We start from the raw sequence: 23,586 nt of genomic DNA on the forward strand, positions 1-23,586 counted from the left end.
ATCCAGGGTTCACCCCACCTCTCACCCAAAGCCAGTTGGGTAAACCGCTTTAAAAATGAACCTGGAAGTGTTTTCAACATGATTTTAGACCTACAGTGGTGAAGTTGTTTACAAGCATTTGATTCGATGAGATAAGGTCTGATGGAGAGCTTGCACGCCTCACCCTTGAGTCAGGGTCTCACCCTCGCGCACACATTAACTCATTCAGTACCAGCCAATTCTGGACCAAGTCTGAAAAGACGTTTAAATACGTCTTTGGGAGTGAATGAGTTAAACACGTATGTGTGTGTGTGTGCGTGCGCGGGGTGGGCCCGCATAACGTCCCGCTCTTCGGTGGGTTTTGATTCACGGCTTTGATTTGTAACTTCTAAAAATAGCTCACCGAGAGGGAGCCGGGGGGACGGAATGAAGGACACTTGGATGCTTTGCTCTGCAGAGAGTTACTTTGAGCATTTGATCTTTGAATAACCGTCTTTCCCGTTGTGTTTACAAGACGCTTAAGCATCCCCGCTCACCTTAGCCTCATCTGTTCTTCTTTTATTTATTTCCCCCGCTCTGTCCTTCACTGAATTTCCCCCCACCAGCTCCTCCGGCGGCCCACCCCGCACCCCAACCTGCCTGGAGCTTTACCGCACCGTCTCGCTCTCTCACTATCGCTTTTGCACACATTGGCGGTACGATCCCCAAGCCCGAGCCGGCGACGACCCAACAAGACAAGAAGCACGGAAGCGTTTCCGAAAAGGACGGCGCACAATGGGGACGCTGGATTAGCTGCACATCTGGGTGTGTGCGCGAGTGTGGGTGTGTGCGTGTTCTTTGCACGGCAGCCAGCTGTGCGTCCAGATGCCTGTGTCGAAGGTAATGCCTTGGCGTCTTTGCTTCTGTGTCGGGAGAACAATGACAATGTGATTTCAGTGGATGGGATTAGAATGCGTTTACTTTTTTTTTTTTTTTTTTTAAATTGGGGATCACTTAGCGGAGCTGCAGCTCCTTGGAGTGTGTTGCTCTTTTCTGAGTTGCATATTCATTACGCGCAGTTTATTATTATCTTTGTTTTTGTGAGTTAAGTCGTATTCTCTACCCCCCCCCCAAAATAATGCAGGTATTAAAAAAAAAACACCTCGATTTCACTTTGTTGGTATTTTTCCAACATTGCCCTTCTTCAGTGAAAAAGTCATGATTCTTAATAATTGCAAAATTGAGGCAGGAAAATGGCAATTAGTTGTGTGGTGGTTTACAGAGCTTTTTAAATATAGAAGAAACATGTTTTCATTGTGAGATTCCAGAATTTATTCATCGAGAGTAGTGGTCGACGGAGCCCTTTAATAGCCTTTGTTGCAGTGGGCCAGGATTTATTTTTCACATTTGTTGATACAATATTTGCCATTGGAAATGTCGTCCTCCACATACCTGACCGAGATAAAGTTGTAGCTTTCACTTTTGTTGATTTGGGCCTTTGGCAGTGTAGTAGTTGACATAAATACAGTCCTTATATGCTTTGTGAAGCCACAGGCTCGAGCCAACCTATTTTTCTGCTAACGTCCGGAACTGGAATGTTCATTTTCACTGTGGTGGATACGGAGCGCACGTTGCGTGGTGGCTCACATCGCTAACGTGAGGGCATTGAAGAAGCTGTGATGTCATTCTTGATGCAGGTTTCAGGATTTGGATACCACCATGTGAAGCATATCACTTCCCACAGTATCTGTAAAGTAGCAATCTATTGTTTGGCCTCCGCAAAGTTGTTGATAAACAGAATGAATTTTGGAGTGCATCACTGAAGGAGTCCGTTTCAGTGTGCTGTACTTTTCTATTTATTTCTGCCCCGATTCTCACAAGGGCGTTTTGCGCAACTATAAACATGACAAAGCTTTGCGCTGTGACATTTTGAAGGTACCGGCTGGGCTGACTGCTTGTCACCAAGAGGAGATCAAATGAAACCGTACTCTTTTGAACTTTGTTGTGATGCCGATCAAGTGCCGAGCCGGCGCCATTCGTGACTTCATGCAGACAAAACAAACCTATTTACAGCAGGTGTGTTATTTATCAAAATGTAGCCTCTATTTGAGAAAAAGGACGGCTCATGTCGGTGTATGTCAAATAGCCATCGCCGCATTTTGTCACCAACCGGAAGTTCCGCCTGCGTAGCATACGTTCACCCAAACTGCCCGAGGGAGTGTGATTGGAAGCGCTTGTCCTACATGAGCAGAAATATACATATTTTTTTCCCTTTTGGTGTTTTGTGACCAGGAACTCACAACAACAACATGTGTTGTTGTTGTGATTTTCATCAGAACCGACAGATGAGAAAGCGGTCGCTGGTGCTAGTGTGAGCGAGGCAATCAAAAATGGTCAAAACAATCACAGGAAATTTGTAGCGAATTCATCTTTAAAATGAGAATGTGACATCCCAGTTATTTATTATTTTTGGAACTGAAAAAGTTTGCCTGAATTGGTACGTTTCAACCAATTAAGTTGGCCAGTTGCCTTTTTCGCTGTACATGGAAGCGTCATGGAGCAGCATTTGAAAGTGATGATGTCACTCACCCGCCGCTTTGTTTACGCGGGACCAGAATGGGCCATTCATGTCAAGAATATGATGGTAACCCATGACTCAGTGCAATAGTGTGCAAACATGTCTATATATAGCCGCTCGAATCATATGCGCCGTGGCCCAGACAACAGCGAGAGCAATAATGGATTTGATTTACGAGGTCGTATTGTCACGCGCCGTGATGCAACGGAACCGCAGTTTAGCCGACATGCTACATGTCTGTTGAATGTCACGTGACACGACTGCCGTTGTTACTATTATCCCTGATGTATACTTGATAGACACGCCTGCATTATGTCATGGTGTCGTCGTCATGTGAGGAATATGAATTTCGTAACAGGCTGACGATAGAAATCACGCACAACACCCCTCACAAACTTTTTAAGCGATGATATTGAATTGGGAGGTGGGGTTTGATCTTTGTTGATGAAGTCATCCAGTTGCTTGGCTCAGAAAATTTGAGTGAGTGAAGAGAAAGCAGATTTTTCAGCATGAAAGATATCACAGTATTTGGGTTCCAGAGCTTCTACGTGCTGGTTTCGTAACTCTTGCCAAAACGTAAAAAAAATAAAATAAAAATAAATGATGGTGGTTATCACCAACACTGTTAATGTACGGATAGTAAACGGCGTTGAGAAAGCTCCAATGGACGTCATATGTGCTGAGCGATGCATCCGCCGAGTTCATTGCGGACCAGTTGGCATCCAAAAAAAAAACAAAAAAAACCTTCACGCTCGTTCCTCTCGGTGCTCAACTGTCTCTTCTCGTTACCAAGACTCGGGAGTCCACCTTCTTTGCCTCGCGGGCACTCGCTCTCTCCTCCCTCTAATTCCTTGCCCCCCCCCCCCCGACTCCCCCATCCTTTTCTCTCCATCCTCTCCACTTCTGTTCTCTCTCTCATCGGCCGAGCCCACACTGACACAATCGCACGCAGCTATCGCCGAGCCTCCGCCGACGCTCACTTTGACAGAAAAGGAAGTAGGCCACTTGAATGGGGACGCACGGAGCGCTTTTCATGACCTTTTAGCAGACTGCAAAACTTGGGACGACTTCCTCTCGCCAGGTAGGAAGGGTGTCCGTTGGGGAAATGACTTTTTCTTGTCCGAGCGAGAAGGAAAAAGTGTCGTTTCGTCCCCGCTGGGCAGGGAGTGGTTTGCTCATATGACAGGACAGATAGGGGAAAAGCAATAAAGGCTTATTTCTCCTTGGGAATCTTCTGTGACAAGCATTTGTGGCATGTGTGCCTCTGGTCTTCTCTACTTTTTGTTTCTTTTTTTTGTTTGTTTGTTAGCATAACATAAATATTTTCCTCCTGGTTTGGGGATAAACAAAATGTGTTCACCCTCAGAGCTGTTATCATCCCAGCTCAGGCTGCAAGTGACACTGGAATAACCCGTCCGGCACTGCCGGGGGCAAGCAAAATGTTGAAGAGAGACGCTCAAAAACATGTTACAGGGCGATAGAGACACGAGAGAGCGACAAAGCAAATAGGAGTGGAGGGGGCAGACGGAGCGGAAGCTCACTTGGGTGTAATTGCCTTTCTGGTATCCTCACCAGGGGAATTATGGGGAATATTCTCTTATTTAAGGAGGAACGGCTCACACGCGAGGGGGGTGTTTGTGGTGCGTCCTGTGGATGGACTGTAAAGATGAGCTTAACATGAGATGTTTGCATTGAAGATCAGATGCCGCGTTTTCCGCTTGTCCTTGATCGATGGAAGACACACACTAACACACAGACACGGACTCGCATGCAGCGTGATTTATTAGCTTTGCCTCGCTCGTTTGGACAATGAGCTGTTTGTTACGCGCTCACCGTGGAACAACGCGGCGCTTCGAAGCCTTTTCTTGGTCCATATTTGTCACACAGAAGATGTTTCTTCTTGATTTGGCTTTGCAGTCAATGGATGCCTTTTTTTTTTTCCTTCCAAAGGCCATTTGCCTGCAAGTGCCACCTGCTGGCATGGTGAATTTAGATTGGTTACAAATGTCTAGCCGAGCACCAAGAGACGGGGGAGAGAGTAGGATTTTTAAACGGGAGGCGACCCGAAGCTTGCACTGTTGCCAAACACGGCAACCGAGTGTTTTTGTAATGCGTCTCACAAGTCATTCAATAAAAATGTCAAGGTGAAAAGTTTGCACCTGCAATGTACTTTCCAAAAAAAAAAAAAACGCCGGGGCAACTTCTTGTATTTTTTCGTCTACTACTACTGTATCTAGATAGATATAAAATGCGCACATTGCTTTATTGAAAGCCTGGGTGCTTTAATTTTTTTCGCAAGTAATCCAAGCTTGATGACACTTCAGCCGTTAAGAATCGAGGCATGTCTCCTCGACATTTCCAGTCCATCTATTCAAGCCAACTTTATAGTCTGTAAAACCTCATCCACATTATGACGGTCATGAAAAGCGAGAACAAGAGGCTTTTAAGAAGACCAGCCTGTCTTTGATGTCACACTGGAAATCAATGCAGTGTTGTCAAAAGCCGACTTCATTTGAAAGCATGCGCACACAATCGCGCATTCAGTGTACACGCAGCTCTTTCTTTCCTTCCCAAGAGGCCTTTTGCAGACGTGTTCAGTGGTCACATTGTCTTCAACTGTTTGGCATCACGCAGCAAAGCCAAGTAACGTCAATGACATTCTCACAGTGAACTTTCAGAGCCTATCAATAATGCTTTTGCATCTTTGGACCACCAGCCCACCACCACTCATTTATTTATTTATCCCCCCCACCCCCCCCATAAACGTTTGCCATGCTTGATTGACAAGTCTCTGAATGACATATGACGCTTATGAAATTCATCTCCCCTGAACCGTGAAGTCAGTCTTCAATAATGGTAGCACCTCCTTGTTTCCATTGATCCATCGACCCCGCTCACCACGCGTTCTCTTCCACCCTGCTTCCGTTGCCTGTCATATCCTGTCCTCTAAGCACGATCCAAATGGACGCCAGAGATATATCAATGACGGCGATTACCTCATCGCTCTTCCGTCCGTCAAAATCAAAGGGGGGCAAAAGAGGCCGGCGCATATCATAAATCCATTCCAAGATGGATCCGCTATAGGGATCAGCTATACGGCCCCGCCGTAGCGCCTTATCGCTCTTACATACAGCGATAATGGCTCTCAAATCACCAGAGTGCAGATTGTTGATGTCGTGCGCCGTACAAGCCGCGTCAGCATACCCAGTGGTGTCTTTATATAAGAACACGTTGCATGGAAATGAATACATGGCTTGTGATGATGAAATGTGCAGATTTAATCTCAAACAATGGGAGCCATTTAGTTCCGTGGTTATGTATTACAATAGCATAGAGATGTATCGAGATGACCCTCTCATCACGGTCCCCACACAGGCGTCCATTCCAATTATTTTCGTGTCTTCCCAATTTCTAGGGTCTGTCTGGGGGTCAGTTGTACTTAGAAGTGGGCGTGCGGTTGATTTTCTGGTGATTCGAGAGCCCGTTTCTGATTTGCCACATCACGCTTGAGGAATGGGAGCTTTAAGAAGCTGACGCTCACCGATATACATTTGAGGCATCTTGGTACCAGGGAACTATGTTGATGTTGAGGAGCTTCATCTTGACAAAAGTAGTGTTTTGCCACATGTTGAGGGATCTTTATGCCAAAGAGCTTTGTTGATGGGAGTTGAGATGCTTTATTACAACAAAACTATAGGCAATTTTGGGGTGCCGATTGCAGATTGTCACCATCTGTGTCAGGGATCGATCACTATCCCCCACGAATAGCAAGGGACCACTGTATTCTGGTGCCACATTCAACTCTGGATTCCAATCTTAACATCCTGACAGGCAACTTGGTGTCATGCAAATCGAGCTGGGAGTTGTGTGTGTGTGTGTGTGTGGGGGGGGGGGGGGGGGTCAAAGGGCACTCTGGGAGGGACAGACTGCATGCAGGCAACCGCAATGGCTGCGAGAGGAAGTGGAAGAGGAACGCATGTTTGGCAGCCGCCTATTTCTAACCGCTTTGCTAATTGAGTTGAGTCAGATTTATTGAGACTGTGCATAGATTTGGCATGTGGCTACGTCGAAGCATTAATGTTGCTGTAACTAAAGTGAAAGGAGCGGGGCCAGCGCTGATGCGCCTTAATACTGCGCTTTACCCAGATACAACCACAGGAAATTAAAGGCAACACGGAGAGATGCCTCCCGATGAAATTGAGGGGAAAGAGGTGGCATGACAGAGTTCAGAGATGGAACTGTAACATTTGGAGGCGACACGGTAGAGGACAGCTGCTCCCTTGGGATAGGTCTCTCATTGTCATGGTAACTAGGACAGAGGTCACACACGTGACGTTGTGTGTGTGTGGCCGCACACTTCTATCGTCGTTACCAGTATTGGACTTTCAGACAATCACAAGGAAATACTGATGGCATATTGACAATATTCACTCATAAGGCAATCAATAAATATACTAAATGGTTTGAATAATGGATGGATATAATCATAATAGTAACTTAACAATGAAGCACGAATCTAGCATTTTTTTCCCCCCCCTGGGTCATTGCGCCCCGTGAAAGAGTAATGCTCCTTTCGGGACCTGTGATGAACGTCGTCATTTCCTAATGGCCTCGGCCTGACCCGCGTTTCCGGATCGCTTTCCAAAGACGCAGAAGCGGCTCATTACCTCGAGTGTTTGAATTTGTAGGTAGCCCTTCATCCTCTTAATAGTCCATCAACATAAAAGCGCAACCCGCTCTAAGTTTTATAACCGTCTCAGGGACTTCTCCCGTGATGTCGTTGCCGAGAATGCCGTTCATCGACGGGCTCACCGACCGGAGGTTTTCTTTCAGTTCATCACTGGCATTTGCCTTCACTGCTTTCGTAAGTGAGGGGCACGCTTCACCAGGCCAAATTTGAACAACCCCCCCCCCCCTTGCCCTCTGAAAACCGCCACGCAGTGATAACAGGAACCGAAGGTCGCAGATAGGTTGATCAATGTTCCGCTGAGCTGTTGTCACACGTTCCGCCGGTTCCGCCTCCATCTTCAGTCCTAAATTGACCAAACTCTCGCGAGAGCCAAAGCAGCGGGCATGGGCCGCGCCATCTTATCCAGCCACTCCCGCTGACTTCCAATCACAAATCTAACATGGCTGCTGTTAGATTTTTGATTCGATAAGCAAGTCAGGCATTGAGAACGGAACGAGTGGATGTGCATCCCGCTCCCTTCCGCTGTGGAAGTCGGTTTTGTGGACGAAAGTCACGATCCGTTGTCTCCCAATACAATGCTATAAATATTATACAAGCTGTAGACATGAAATACATTTCTGCCTTTTTTGGGAGTGGGGGGGGTGCGGTGGGGGGTGGGGGTCACAGTACAGAACAACCACAAATATACAGGCGTCGCCCTTTTGCCAAATGTGAAATGTCTCTTTAAAAATGGGAGCCTTCACATGAGCTTGCTTGACTCTGTCGCGTGTTCAGAGTGTGTGAGAGGGCCCAAGTGTTTCTGACAGGTGGCTCCATTGTGTCTCCCGCCATATCCTCAACAGTCGCAGCCTCTCTAGTGAGGACATGACAAAAGGTGAAGGTCAGTGAGGCGGAAGAGGAACATCACATGATTGAAAGATCACCGTCTTGCGTCACCCATTTTTTTGAAATTTTTTGGGGTGCACGACATGGGTCACAATGCACGTGTTTGGAACGGTACTTGAGATCTCACCACACACAAATATATATATATTTTTTTTGGGGGGGGGGGTACGTTTATGCCATGCAACAAAATCCGAGCTGGGGATACATTGTGGTCATCGTTTTAACAAAGAAAGAAAAACCAAAGCCCAGTGAGTGGAATGGAACGTTTGTCTTTCTCGAATTCCCCCGGAGGAACTTCTCGTTCTATTCCGTGAGTGCACTTCATTGTTAATATACATCTCCTTGCATCACTTGAAACATCACTATGGAGCCTTTAAGTGTGCTCACGAGGGGGAGGTTTAAGTAGAGGGCTGAGGCGGAAGAAAGATCTGGATCACCTTTAAGCCAAACAGGAAGCGGCAAAAATGTCCGCTCATCCTTCTCTCTTGTGAGTCACAGTAAGAGGCTCGTTGACAATGCGTACAATCATCATTTGGCTTTTATCAATTCAAGTAATCACATTGCCTCCCAAGCAGCCACTCTCTCTGACTCATTTGGGCTTTTCTTTCCTTCAAACAAATCCATTTTACTTCTACACGGTGCCTCTTCCCCATTTCCACTTGGACAGCGCATCGCGTCCAACTCCAAACATTCCTCGCCTACCTGCTAAATCACGGCCGCTGTCGCGCGAACAAGTGAACATTTTAGGGCATGATCGTGGCGATCGGGTGTTGTATTATTTATGTGTTCTGCCGGCAGGACGCGGCAGCGAATCAAAGTGATTTACATGAGCGTGGGTTCAACTAACCTGAGCGATGACCGCGGAGCTGTGCAAACATTTGAGAGAACGAGGGGGGAAGCGGGAGCGAGAGAGGGGGGCGACAGGTGGGGGGGGGGGGGGTTAAAACGTGTAATAAATAAAGAGGTAATGTAAACTTATCAGGTCAATACACTAAAAAGATTAAACCTAAAAACGGAGATCAGCCAATAGCCAAAAAGTACCACTGGAAATGGTCGTGTCTTCTAGAGTTGTAACTAGATGTGAATATACTGGATAATGTGAAATATCAAAATGCATTTAAAGTGCCTAATCTTTCAAGCTAATTATTTGATTTTGATACAAAAATTATAACTACACGCAGCAGGTAATGTGCATGCCATGCTTTGCTACCAATAGAAATCTTCGATCGGGGATGGTCAACTTCAATGCTAACGAGACCCCACAATTTTTCATCAGGGCTGCTTATGGGCAACCATGTGCTGTATTTTATTTTATTTTTTCTTGGTGCAAAGGGCTCTCTTACATAAAAATAACCATTCAAGAAGGGCACAAAACCTTTGAACAAAAAACAAGAACTTGTATTGAACGATGGGGGGGGGGGGGGGGTTCCAAAAAAATATCAAAATTGTAATATTCCTGAAATACTCGGTCCTGCTTAATATTTCCAAATCGATATAATATATATTAGGCCTACTCATGTACAGTATGTAACATAGGGCAGTATAAGACCCAGTGTGAGCACAAGCAAGACATGTCTCCCGACATGAAATAACAGTAGCACTTGCAATTGAATACGATGTTGACCATTTTGATTTTAAACAGCCATTTTGGGTCAATTCCTTGGCTTATCCGACTGGGAAATTGACCTATGAAATGGCTACGTTGAAAACCCTTGAAATAAATTCAAAGCCTTTTAGTTGGCTATCCCAAGCATGCTTCTAATGCAATTTAATGAGATCTATGTTGTTAACCGTTGCATAGGGGGTCAAGAAAATAGTTTAAACGTATCCGAGACGGTAACTTGACAGAAAGTCATTTGAGCCGCTTTCAGCGGCCCGCGCGTTCTCATGAGAGGACACCCTTCTTCGCAATTAGAGCCGAGCGTCTTGTGACCGCGCCGCCTCATGGGGGGTCAGCCCGACCGGCACAATGAGCCCCCTTCATGAGGTTCCGAGAACACACGATTGATTCGCTCGACCCAGCGCAAGACTTCTTCATTCGCACAGTCCAGTAAATAACAACTGTGTGTATCTTAATGGACGCTGACGGGGCTCGCGGCCATATTTCTTTCTGACTGTATTTGTCTCTGTTGGCTTTTTAAATTGGCTTTATGTAGTCGTGGTAACTTTTGGGATGTTCCAGTTTGTGTTTCATTTCATGAGGAGTTGCGTAACTTCATTATTTTTCTCCATTTATCACCTTTCTGCATGAAAGTAATGCAGCTCTGCTTACCTTTTGGGTCTTGACATGACAGCGAGCTTGTCCTACCGATGGGAACTTTCTGTATTGTAGTTCCCCTCCGTGATCGTGTCTCACGCCGTGCACGAAGCCATTGCTTGAAAGTGTCTCTGGATCGTCACCCGCCCTGGTTGATCATGCCATTCAAACACTGTGACGGGTACACTTAAGTCCGTACATTTGCCCGATTCGTGTGTAGCAGTGCGACAGAAGTGTTCGCTCTCACACGCATTTTAAAAACAAGGCAGATCAGCCAAAGAATGAGTTTATTGTTTAAATCCACGCTCGATGGGTGGGCACTTGGTTGCAAGCCTTTAAAAAGTCAATTCGTCATCATATGTCCCCCTTTAAAGCAGTGCGAGAAGTCTTATTCCTGCATTTTTGGTTTGCAAGCAAACACTCTCAGCCCACGCCACCCATCACTTGTTTTTTTTTTTGTTTTTTTTTAAATGTGCTGTATTTTAATGCCTTTAAAGTTATGCTGACTTTGTAGGAGTTGCAGCTGCCCCCTGGACACTGGCCAACTTGCTGTCAAGTCCTTCTTTTATACCGTTTCTCAGATCACTTCAAATAAGTTTTGAACTCAGAGTCCACGGAAGCTTTGCGTGATTTCACAGCACATCGACTTTTCATACTCACTTTAATGGTCACGCATAAGATTTGAAGACCTCCTCGGCGTTGCGCTCATCTTCCGCTGCTTTCGCCTCGTCGCCATGCCCATTATGAGCAAGTGAGCAATAACGTCTTAAACGTTAAAAAAGGAGAAAAAAAAAGCCTTGTTTGCCATCTCATTTCCTGGAACGATAATGAGTCGAGGTCGAGACACCATATGGTGTCGTTGCATCAGCAGTTTTTGTGTGTGTGTGTGTGTTTTTTTCCACAAGTGTTGTACATTAAATATTCATCTTTATTGGAAATGTATCATCTTGAAAGTCATGTTCGACCATGTGGGCGCCGACTATTGTTGGCCCACTCAAAGATGCAACCGCTGACAGTTCTGTGGGCTGGTAGAGGTTAAAGGTGCGCCGAGTGAGTACGGGCAGAAGGACGGATCGTGCGTACGTGTGTGTGGCGGGGCGTGTTGTGTTGGCTGAGGGTGTGTTGATTTACAGCTCCGCTCCAGCCATTCAGACGGAAAAAAAGATGGATCGTGTCTGACTTTTCGCCATTTATCACTGTCGTAACTTTGCGTCCGGTCTTTTATGAACTCCGCTTTTTAAGAGACGCAATGATGTTCGGCGAAACTACGAGTCGTTTGTTTCCGACATATTGCATGTGAGCCAACCCCAAAACAACACAAAATGCCGTTTGGGGGATTTTTTTTTTTTTTAACGTGCAACTTGGATCGTCGTTACTCTGGTCGCAGTTTGTAGTGACGTACGACGACAGTTGGGTCCTTCAACATTGAGACAGCAACGGACTTTTTGGCACCGCAATGAATTTGAAATGAAACTACACGTGCGCTTGAACTGCATGTCTTTCAACTGTAATGTGAGTTGGGGGGTGGTGGGGGGGGGGGGGGGGGGGGGTTAGGGACTGGAGTCCATCAGGCACGGACCCACAGACGTTCCGTCGGAATTTCTGGACAGGTGACAACCGTTGTAAATGCCCACCTCCGTTCGTCTTTGCGGCAGAGACGTCGCCGAATGGACGCAAAATGTGATTTCTGATGCGTAAGCGGTCTGTTCTTGTCCGTCTGTGCAGATGTTGGAACCAAAGGTGGACGCCCCCTCTTGCGAGTTGGGCGGAGTCGGCGGGGATCGAGGGGAAGTGCGCCTCCACCTGCCCCCTCGCACTTCCGAGGGGGAGGAGAGCAGCCTGTATCCGTCCAGCCCCTCCGAACCCTTGACCCTGAGCAGTCCTCACCCCTCTGAGCCGCTCAGCCCACTAAATGAAATCTATCTGCCCCTCGGCAGCCTGGGCGGGTCCGAGGAGCGCCACAGGGTGCCCCCCACGCCTCCGCCTTCCACCGAGGGCGAGGACTGGAAGAGCATGGACGGACATGAGCTGGAGATCTGGAGAGAGGGCGACAGGAGAGAGGGAGAGGATGAGGAAGAGGAAGGTGCGAGCGGGAAGAGCGAGTCGGAGGAGTTGGCGGAGCGACAGGAAGAGGAAGTTCACCTCCACCTGCTGGTGTCAAACGCGGACGAGGACAACGCTTCCGAGCCGCCCGACACAAACGCCCCTCCTTCGTCCTCCTCGTCCTCATTCGTCATCCCTGAGCTGCGCCTCGACCGCTCTTTCAGCGCCGACGCCCTCTCCTCGCCCAACACCGACGAAGAAGAATACGACGAGGAAGAGGAGGAGGAGGAAGACGACGACGATGACGACGACGACGACTCTGAGGAGGACGACAGCGACGACGCCTACCTGCAGCGCAGCGACAGCAAGCGGCGCTCCATGGTGGAGGGCGCCACCTGCGAGAAGCACGGCGGCGGGGGCCTCAGCGTGCAGAACTCGCTGCGCCGACGCACCCACAGCGAGGGCAGCCTGCTGCAGGACCCGCGCGCACCCTGCTTCACCTCTGACAATGCCATCAACTGCTTGGAGACGTCCGGCGGGCGTCACAAGGGCGGCTGGACGCTACCCTCGCCCAAGACCCTGAAGAAGGAGTTGACCAAGAACGGAGGCTCCATGCATCAGCTGTGCATGCTCTTCTCCGGGAGGAAGGTAAGCAGGTGTTTTCCTGTAGCTGGCGACTCAATGAAGTTCCAGAAGAGATGTCACAAAGGTCATACACCAAACCATAAAGAAAAATAAGTACCATTATAATCTAATCGCTCCACGGCTGTGACCTCAGCTCTCTGAAGCCATGTTTTTTTCCGCCCCTCACACTCGTAGTTTGGATTTGTAGTATAACTTTTGTGACTCAAGTCCTGGAACTTTTCTGACATGCCTCGTCTTCACAAAAAGACACGACGGTAGGGCTGGACGATCATGAAAAAAAAAAATCACGAGTACACACACTAAACATACACATTTAAAAAAAAAATCTTTTAATAGCGAGGACGCATATTGACAACCGAGCAATTACAATCTGAAGCACCAAATAATCATGAAGTTATCCTAATGCCCGTGCGTAAAAAATGAGACCCAAACAAGCATCCTTGTTTACCTGTAGTTGTGGGGACGCCTCACTGACGAAACGGATTTCTGAGCCCTTGACATTTGAAGCAGCAAGCCGTCAGGAATTTGATCAAAGATGCACGCGCGCACACACATACACACACGGAAGCGCAAACTGAGATCTCGGAATCTCATCATCTTCCCATCGCAAATTGACACAACACATTACTGAGCTCTTGACATCTGTAGCACCAAGACGTAATGAGTTTAATCCAAGGTGGGCACATAGACATCCAATCAAATCCATGTGTCCGCGCAGACACACACATATATGCACGCACAGAAACGACACACACGTTCTTGTGTCATTTAGTTGTGGGAACGCACATAAGACTCTCTCATGAGCCTCGGCCCTTGACATTTGAACCACCGAGGATTCATGAGTTGAATCTAAGGTGCACGCACACATAGAAATGGCAACCCTCCGTATCTAATTGCAAACACGCATTCTTGTCTTCCTGCAGTTTTATGCACAAAGCATTGCCATGACCGTCTACTCACCCTAAGTCAAGTTTTTATTTCTGAAAGAGAGACAAGGCTGTGTGACAACACCCTCCCCCCCCCCCCCACCACCACCCCACACACTGGTGCTCAGACAGTCGCTGAGATGCGTCACTGACATAATGTATTCCTGAGACCGTTGCATCTGAAGCCCAGGCACATAGTCACGCGGCGTGCCCTCAATTTAACCTTCAACGTCAACCCAAATCTTCCTGGACATCCACACAAACCACTGGGAAATATTGAACACTCACTGGCCATTTTATTAGGCACACAGCTACAAGTAAATGACACCCAACAGGCAATTCTCCGTTTTGACTGAAAATGTCAACGAGGGAACCATTTTCCAAAATGTTACTTGGACTTGAAGCTTGATCCGCTCCATGCTGACTTCACTGGATTCTATAAAAGGAGTGACACCAAGTGGCCACAGGGCGCAAGTGCACTTTAGGAAATACAATACAATTTTCACTCCAATACATCTTGATTTATCCATCCATCCATTTTCCGAACCGCTTGATCCTCACTAGGGTCGCGGGGGGTGCTGGAGCCTATCCCAGCCGCCTTCGGGCAGTAGGCGGGGGACACCCTGAATCAGTTGCCAGCCAATCGCAGGGCACACAGAGACGAACAACCATCCACGCCCACACTCACACCGAGGGACAATTTAGAGCGCCCAATCAGCCTGCCATACATGTTTTTGGAATGTGGGAGGAAACCGGAGCACCCGGAGAAAACCCACGCAGGCCCGGGGAGAACATGCAAACTCCACACAGGGAGGCCGGAGCTGGAATTGAACCCGGTACCTCCGCACTGTGAAGCCGACGTGCTAACCACTGGACTACCGGGCCGCCCACATCTTGATTTATTTCATACTAAATGGCACTGTTTGCTTCACTCAAGAACAAAAAGTGCCAACGCTGCAAAACATAATGGTATGAAAAATACCTGTGGATAAAACTGTCTTGTACATCCTTTTTATTCCTAATTTTGGCTCAAGTTGAGCCGCTCAACTCTCTGCATATGGAAATCGAATGTGTTTTGCGTACAAGTCTTGAGTGCAATTATGAATCGGGGTACCAAACTACCTTTCACGTTCGTCGTCACCACAGGGATCTTCTACCGAGGACTCCCTGTGGTCCGCATTGAGTACTCCCGAGGCCTACTTCCTTGCTGCAAATACTGCAGTGCAAGAGAGTTTCACTATTTGTCCAGCAGAGGGCAGCGTGCACCACAACCTCTTTGTGTCAGAAGCGCGTTTGAGACAGGAGACTTTGTGGCTTTTGTGTTTTGATTCTGCTCTTGGCCTTTACAAAGTCTCCGGGGTTGTTGTTGAGAGCTCCTTATCACTCCATGACATGCATACATTCAAACCTAGCACTCCTGAATGCTTCTATATGACAAGAAGTTTGCTCATCATTGCGGAGGACACTCAATCACTTTGGGATGAGTTTGAGGTGAGGACTCGCCTCCCTTATCTGGCCGCTCTGGCAGCCGGGCTGTCAGCACATTCGGCAGCCTTAAATGGCATTGAGGTTGTATATCCGCGAGTGTGCTCGTGAGCAAGCAGCGGTGTCTCCCGCAAGGCCCGAGACGATTGGTCCTGCCCGAGTCAAGGCCAACTGGACCACCACTGTTGGCGTCACGGGCAAAGCTCCCTTAAGGAGTGCGTTTCCACTATTTAATGTCATCATTCACCCTCGCACTCATAGGTGACCGTAAATCTTGTGGCCGAAAGTAAACGTGCGTGGGCAGTGTTTGTGTGTATGCATGGCAACCCGCAGAAAGTGATGCGTGTCGCTTGATGTCTTCAGTTGGCCAGAACAGCAATACTTGAAGAGAATATGGCGTTTCCATGTTTTTTTTAATCTAATAGTAGTAGGGCGGCCCAGTGGTCGTCTGGTTACATGCAAATGTAGACTGTAGGAGGTGTTTATATGAAATAACTTATAACGATATGTACCCTCAAATAGTAGTCAGGGGCACAAACGACGGGATTTTGTGTTGCCTCATCACGAAAACAATGAAATTCGTCAAAACATACCCACACAAACACTGCAAAATGAGTCCGAAATTTGAACCCATCTTCACCCGCAGATTCCCAAAACTTCATTACAGCAAAAGACCCTTCCCCTTCCGTGCCCTGAGCAATTAGTGGAGATTATTTTGGGCCCGGGAAGAAAATTATAAATTCTCAAAGAGTCCTTTTTGAGTAAAGCACTGCAGCTCCGATCCATGTAGACGAATGTGTTGTTCTGATGAAGGCGCCCCACGGTTTGGCTCTGCACGTCACACTGCTGCACGTGAGTGTAGCCAAAAATAGACTTCCAAGATTATTTCATTGGAAGTTTATGGAAACAGTGTTGAAATATCTGCTGATGATGAGTGTTAATGTTGTTTGGTCTAAATGGGAATTAAAAAAAAAAAAAAAGAAATCCGAGCCAGGCCGCCGTACTTGTCACCGCCAGCACATTATGGAACAGTCAATTGATCAATTGAATCACAAGAGTCGTGTGTTCTTTACGCAGAAGGCCGGCACAGGACAAAAGTTCAAATCAATGTCAGGCAGCACAAAAATACTAAACGTGAACGGGTAAATATTTACGGACATGAACAAACTCTGCGGACAGTCAACGCAGTGTCCCGCCGTGCGAGTCTATTGGCAAAAACTGGAACAAACTCAATTGCAAAGCTTTGCCATTTATGGTGCTTAACGACACAGCTCGCAATAAATTCAACCACCAACTGACTTTTCCAGTAAACATCTTAAGTGTGCTCTCCCGCTGTAGTTTTGGAACTTCCCTTTCTACCTTATGCCACTGGAAGCTAAAAACTGGACAAGTATCTGAAATACGACTCATGTTGTTTATTTTTTTTTTCTTTCATTTTGAATTGAACCGAGTGATTTCAACCAGGAAGTGGATGTTAATTGTGCTGGTGTGTTTTTTTCAATATCGTTATTTTGACAAAAGCGGGAAAAAAATATTGGTGTGGAATCACAGAGGGAGATGAATGGACTTGTTGGACATTTGACCGATCATCTTTTGTTCAACATAAATCCAAAAGAAATGTTTTTTCTTGATCAGTAGAGGAGAGTAGTCTAAAAGTCCCGTCAAACAATTGCACATAAATTGTGCTTTTAATTAGTATTCACCCCGTCAACTATACCGTTATCGTCACATTATCATATTTCTGCAAGATGACATTTTCGATCCGGGGAAAAATCTCATAAACAAGAATTAAATCAGAAATGGTTCACACACTGATTCAAAGGTTCACCTAAAAATAAGCATATACTGTACTGTCCAATCTTGTTGCAACGTACCTCAAGGGACATACCGAATCTGTACGTTATAACGGTAGTTCGTCGTAACCATTTCCAATAAAATGGCCGCCGACTACAATGTATACTACAATATGAACATTTGTAGTGGACCACAACAAAAACTATCCACTCAGCACAAAACAATGTCAAATTCTGACGAATGGCACATTTACTCTCATGGAAACCCAGGCGTGTTTACAACAAAACACAAAACGTCCAAACGTCATCGACCGACAGCGCATCGGACGTAAACCAAAGCTCACGTTAAAACTTACGTAAGTCACTGCTACAATCTCTTGATGTTTACATTCTGCAGGAGACGATCCAGACGGCCTCGTGCTCGTTGCCGCGTCATGTGCGGCGGTTACGATGACGGCGCCGGTCGCCCTGGCATGCGTACGGGTCGGTCGGTTGCGCGGTTGACGATAAAGCGCCGATGGCGTCATTGCACTTGTAGACTCGAGTCGAAAGAAGAAATTGTTTTGTCGCTGGCTCAACCGGCGCTTCCCGTGAATCAAACCGTGCAGCGGCAATGACGGTTCTAACGGTAATTCCATCTGCGAACGGCTTTTCACTTGCGGCACCCTTTCACCGGCACAAAAGGTTAAAACGGGGGGGATGGCAGGAACACATTACACTCGATTTATGAATTATTTTGCATTGGACTCACACTCACTGACGCTCACGAGGTGGTACGAGTCACGGTGAAGAATGCACCATGTCCTCGCGGGAAGCCGCGTGGGTCAAGGGAGCAATTAAACGCAAAGGTACACAGGAGGGGATGTTATATACATCCTCACCGTTTGACGTGTCAATCGGACTTCGGCCCTGACATCAAACTCAGAGGCTGCTAACATGCTATGCTAGCACCTTTCGCTTTCTTCCTCCAAGTGGTGAGTTTGTTTTTGTAGACCAAAGGAATGATCAACTCTGGCGCAGAAGGAAGCAGTCAGATCAGGAGTCAGATCATTTCGTCAGATATCCTAAAAATATTCGAATTCAGTCTGAAATTGTATAATTGTGAGAATTTGTGTGGAGACTTTGGTTGGAAGTTATCTGCCACGTGCTTTTAGTCAGAAATCATACAAAGCAGCGTTTGGTTAGGAGTTTAGCAAGCGCAATAATTCAGTATTTGCTCAATAATCATACAACACAAAAATGTGTCAGAGGCTGTATGAGCACAACACTTGGATTTGAAATCCGACGACACCAAAATTTGTCGAGTCATCGTACGAACACAAGCATTAGGTTGGCAATGGTACATACACAAAAGCTTGAACAAAGGGAAATCCAATCGAAAATTGGATGACACAAAAATGAATCTGAAATCGCACAAAGGTAAAGCTAAGAATTCTACACGCGAAATTATACAAACACAAAAATTTTGTCTGACAAACACAAGACTTTGGTTGGAAAACATATAATGCGAGAATGACCATTTTTTTGACAAAAACAAAAATTGAAAAACACCCAAGAAATTGGTCTGTGATCATCCAACACAAAAAAGATCTCAATTGTACCAACATAACAAATCAGTTTGAAATTCTGCAAATGATGAAAATGAACATTCAGACCCGTCGTCTTTACATACAACAAACGAGGGGCCCGTTGGCTCACGTGAAGTCCCAGTACACCGTAAAAAGTCCCGGTGCTGGTATTTTTGTATCACTGCGGAATAGGCCCATTTAAAGGTAAGCCTGAAAATTGGCCGTAATCGTTGACGGGATGGCAGCAGTCAGTTCCGGGACTGGAGCAGGTAACCTCATCACTTGGTCGAGGAGCTCGGAGAAGTGACGCACAAGCGTCAAGCATCCTGTGACACGTAGGAAGCGGCCATCTCCTGAGTGGGTCTGAATAACAGGAGACGCACGCGCACACACACACACACACACACACACACACATACACTCATACTGTACTGAAATTTGCAGACAATGCACCTTTTGTTCGCATGTTCATTATGTGCCCTGACGATGGAATGAGTCAGTATCCTGTCTATGGGTCACCAGGTTTCTCCTCGGATAAATACGGTTCTGCCCCTGAGTGGGTGTGTATGTTTGTGTGTCCATATACTTGCCGGGACTCAATCGTTTATTTTACCCCTAATTTTTCTTTTATTTGGATTCATTACGCAAACATTTCCCGCAGCAAAGACAATGAAAGGTGATCAAAGAATGCTCTCTCGCTCTCTCTCTCTCAAGCCTGAAAACATTTGAGGTGGAGATCCGATGTTTTGGGTTGATCATTCCTCTCGTGTGTCTCCTTGTTTACATTATAACTTTTCGTTTGTATTTTCGGAGTCGTACGGAGGCCTCACGGAGAGAGAACTTTTCCTTGCCTCGAGCCAAGATCCACCAGGAAGATCTTATCAAGGCGGCTACGATCATCCAAACACGCTCGCTGCCTTCGTTCGTTTGTTTAGATTTGCAATCCGTGTGCCCGTTATGCAACAGGCCCGCTCTAAAGTTTCAAAACCTCTGAGCCAATGAGCAAAATAATATTTTTGCACTTACCGGGAGTCACCTTTTTGAAATGCGTTTTTCCAAGTGGGGTTTGTCGACCACACTTGATGGACTAAAATAGTGCAAATATTCATCCGCCAAATGATAAACATCATATTTGTTCTTTTTGACTGAACATCGGATTCCGCACAAACCTGAATTTTGGTAGTAAAGAAGTATGTGGGTGTGTATATGTGTGTGTATAAAAAAAAAATATATATACCTGTATATATATATATATATATATATATATATTTTTTTTTTTTTTTAAGTTTTGATGGCATGTTGTAGCGTTTGCAGAATGTGCTGCTTGGGCACAAGGATGCAACTTTTTTTTTTTTGGTCCATTCTCCAACGAAAACCTTTTTAAAATGTTCAACAATCATTTGAAAATAGCAAAACAATCATTTTACTTCCACGAATGAACATGTTCTGCCGCATGTTGTATTGACACAATGTCACAATTCCGACATATATGGAGCGAGATTTGTTTGTGTTCTTTGGCGCCAACTTGATTTTGTCATTCCTTCACGTCTTGACTCTTTTGAGTTGTTTTGGCTTGACTGGGTGAAGAATGTTTCCCTGAGTGAAAATATTGTTCATGATTGGCTTTGTTGCGGCAGGCTACAACAGAGGAATGTGGAGTTTTTGATTGTGGCCCGGTTGTGGGAGGCAAAACTTGGTGACCTTCATTTTAACTTCTGCCCCACATTGTTTAGGCCACTGGCTCAAAGGTTTGTGAGCAAGATTGTCTTCAAATTGTGCAATAAAAACTTACAGGTATTTGCTTTTTTTTTTTTTTTTGCCCAAAGTCTGGGAGCCCCTCCAGTCTACAGGATTGTGAAAAACCGGACTCGGCATTGGTGGAGCAGTGCAAGAGGCACGATAAGGCTGGGCTCACTTGCATGACTGATTTCAGCAAGACAAAAACTCTACCAAAGTGTAACCTTTTCAACAATTCAAATAATTAGATCAGCGGTGGTCAACAGCGCAACGCTGCAAATCGTCACACTCTGGTCACGTCTTTTGGTGTTCTGAATCCGCAACCTGACGCATGCGGTGGGACAGCGAACCGTGCAAAACACGGGAAAATGCCAGCTTTGACGGCCAGTGCGAAAAAGGCTTCCGCTTATCACCGAAGCACTGCAAGGCTATACGCTATCACCTTCGTGCAAAACATGCAGCGACGCCTTCGACAGTTTGTCTTGACTTAATACCAGCAAGGCTAATCTGCTGGCCGAAAGAGGAGAAGAATTCCACTTTTATTTTGTGGTTATCGAATCTCACTCGGCAGCTCACCCGTGACACTCGTGAAGACAAAAAAAAAAAATGCTATGGCCTATGGCCTACATTGCAACATTTCAGACACATACGTTAGAATTGCAAATCGAACTTTATATCAAACTGTTGGTCTGTTAACCCAAATTGACAAAAAACGTGTTTGGCTTCACACGTGCATGCTATGCCTTTGTCCGCATTGACACGTTTTGCACTCTTTCCCAGCCAAGTGTGCATATGCATGTGTTCAAGCTGTTATCTAGGGCGTTATTCCGCAACACCTACCGGCGTGTCAACACCTGCACCTTGGGGCAGGGGGGCAGGGGAGGGGGAGGGCTTTAGTCTGACGCGTGAGCTTTGGCACGTTCTGGTTTTGGTGACGCTCTCTAAACGAGCATGTGAGCAGACTGTAATAATCGGCACATATGCACACAAACACACAGCGGCTATTTTTAGGAAACACTTTTATGCTTCACTCGTCAGTTTTTGTGCAGTTTGGGGGTTAAGGGGGGGGAGGGAGTTGCACTGGGGCAAGAGTGGGACATTAACAAAAGGACAGAGAACACTGGTTCGTTCGTTTAGTGCTTCACGATATTTTTTGTGGCATCATCTTATTTTATTTTTTTGTTCCTTTATACGCTAACACTGGTTGGTAATGCTAATCTGTGCTAACACTGCGGCTTTGACGCATTTGTGCTTTCGGGTAGTAAGTACACTGTAGGGTTAATGAGCGTGACCGTTGGATTTCCCATTCCCGTTATTGCCTATGGTACCACGGTTTCGTAATTGGACGTGTCTGGTTGTTATCAGACGGTGAGGAAAAGTAGTGGTTCCCCAGTGGAGGTCAGCCAGGTAACCCGTCGATGGCCTCATCACGGAGTCGCAATGCGGCAACATAATAAGACACAATATTGCGTGTTTTCGGATATGAGAGAGAGAGAGAGAATAAGGTGATGACCACCGACACATTCCTGTGTGCTTTTATGTGCGTTGGATCCCATCCAGCTGGAACATAGCGGTACCGTGTCAAAAGAGCATCGCGTCTCAACATGCAGGCAGCCAGTGGAACACGCGCTGACCTGACTCGACAGCACTCCCCCTCCCCTCTTGTTCTGATCGCCATTCCCCGTTTTCCTGATCCCACATTAGAAGCTGTCTAGTCTCTCTGCAAACGATTGAGCAAATCCTTAATCCTGTGGGGTTCATATGAGATACTGAAAGACTCCGTGGCCTGGCGCCAGGGGCCTTCCAAGCCTCATCTGCAAGCGAAAACACTATCAGGAGCACAGACCGACATATACAACTTGAATGAAGTGGTAATCATTTTTTTCCCCCATTTCTTTTGTCTTCGTTTTATTGTCATCTTGGCCCTTCAGCTCCGTGGGTTTATTCTGATTTTATTTTTTTTTTGTCCACCAGATTTCAAGTTCGATGTGAAAACAAGGGTCCATTAAGTTTAACCAACCACTGGAATCTCTTTTTTTTTTTTTTTTTTTTTATATTGTACTGGTAAAATGTATTTTGCCGTACAATGAGCTACTATTCCTGGCCAGGCATAAATTTTGCAGCATGCTCAGTTGTTTTCGGCAGGTTAGTGTGAACAGAGATTATTTCCAAACTGTCTTTTCTCACCATTCGATGAGATGCCGCGAGCAGTTGTCGGCAGAAAATATCATTCTGCTGAATTGTATTAATCAATACTTTCGGTCCAGAGTGGCTCCCCACTGTCCCGCTTTGTATTTTCACACCTCTCGCTCGTCCAGATTTTTTGAGAGGTTCTTGGTCTGGCTGGGCCATTCGATGGGCTCGTAAACTTAAAAGGCAGCCGTAAAATGTTAGGAGCTTCCCCCTTAGTGGAGAACAACAGCTGTTGGAGTCAAGCTGCAGCCGTGATCATGATCACGTGTCCTAAGAGGGAATCCTACCAAATATCCTGACGCTGGACAACCAATAAAACGACATAAGAGAAGCTGATTTGTGAACTGTTACACCACCCGTGGCCAATCAATCAAATTCTTTGGAATTACAGTTTTGGACCATAAACCAAGTTTCCCAAAATGACCACTTTGTGAGCTTCAGCCCTGTCATCTTCCACCAAACTCAAATGACTCAAGATTTGAGCATGCAGGGGGTCCGCTTCCGACAATCGTGCGGGACTATTGCCTAAAATATCCAAGGAGGGGAGATTCCCGAAACATGTCAAAAGAAACGCACAATAACGCACACAATGTGTTGCACCAGCTGCGGCCGGGGGCTCCCATTCAGGTTCCTGTAATACAATGGCTCATTATGTCGAACCCACCCCGCGCTCGCATACAATGGGGCAGTTTCAGGCCATCAGATTAGCAGCGACTGACCCCCTTCCCCACCCTGGAGCGACTTCCTCTTTCCTTCCAAACCAATCGAAATGCAGGCTAGGCGTCAAATGTAACGTGAAACCAGGAGGGATGGCGTGGGGGTCGGGAG

General features: G+C 46.4%; 1 protein-coding gene across 5 annotated transcripts in view; it reads left to right on the forward strand.

The window, feature by feature from the left end:
- The window catches only part of rgs3a (regulator of G protein signaling 3a), a 72,035-nt gene that overhangs the window by 34,976 nt on the left and 13,473 nt on the right, over positions 1–23,586 (forward strand). For all 5 annotated transcript variants that reach the window (XM_086135276.1, XM_086135277.1, XM_086135279.1 and 2 more), the window contains one exon: positions 12,094–13,059. In XM_086135276.1, coding sequence (XP_085991402.1) covers positions 12,094–13,059 — 966 coding nt within the window. The remainder of the gene's footprint in view (positions 1–12,093; positions 13,060–23,586) is intronic.

The sequence above is a fragment of the Hippocampus guttulatus genome, chromosome 17 (assembly GCF_054856545.1).
Source record: "Hippocampus guttulatus isolate MCC_2025c chromosome 17, RoL_Hgut_1.0, whole genome shotgun sequence".
In the NCBI taxonomy this organism is placed as follows: Eukaryota; Metazoa; Chordata; class Actinopteri; order Syngnathiformes; family Syngnathidae; genus Hippocampus; species Hippocampus guttulatus.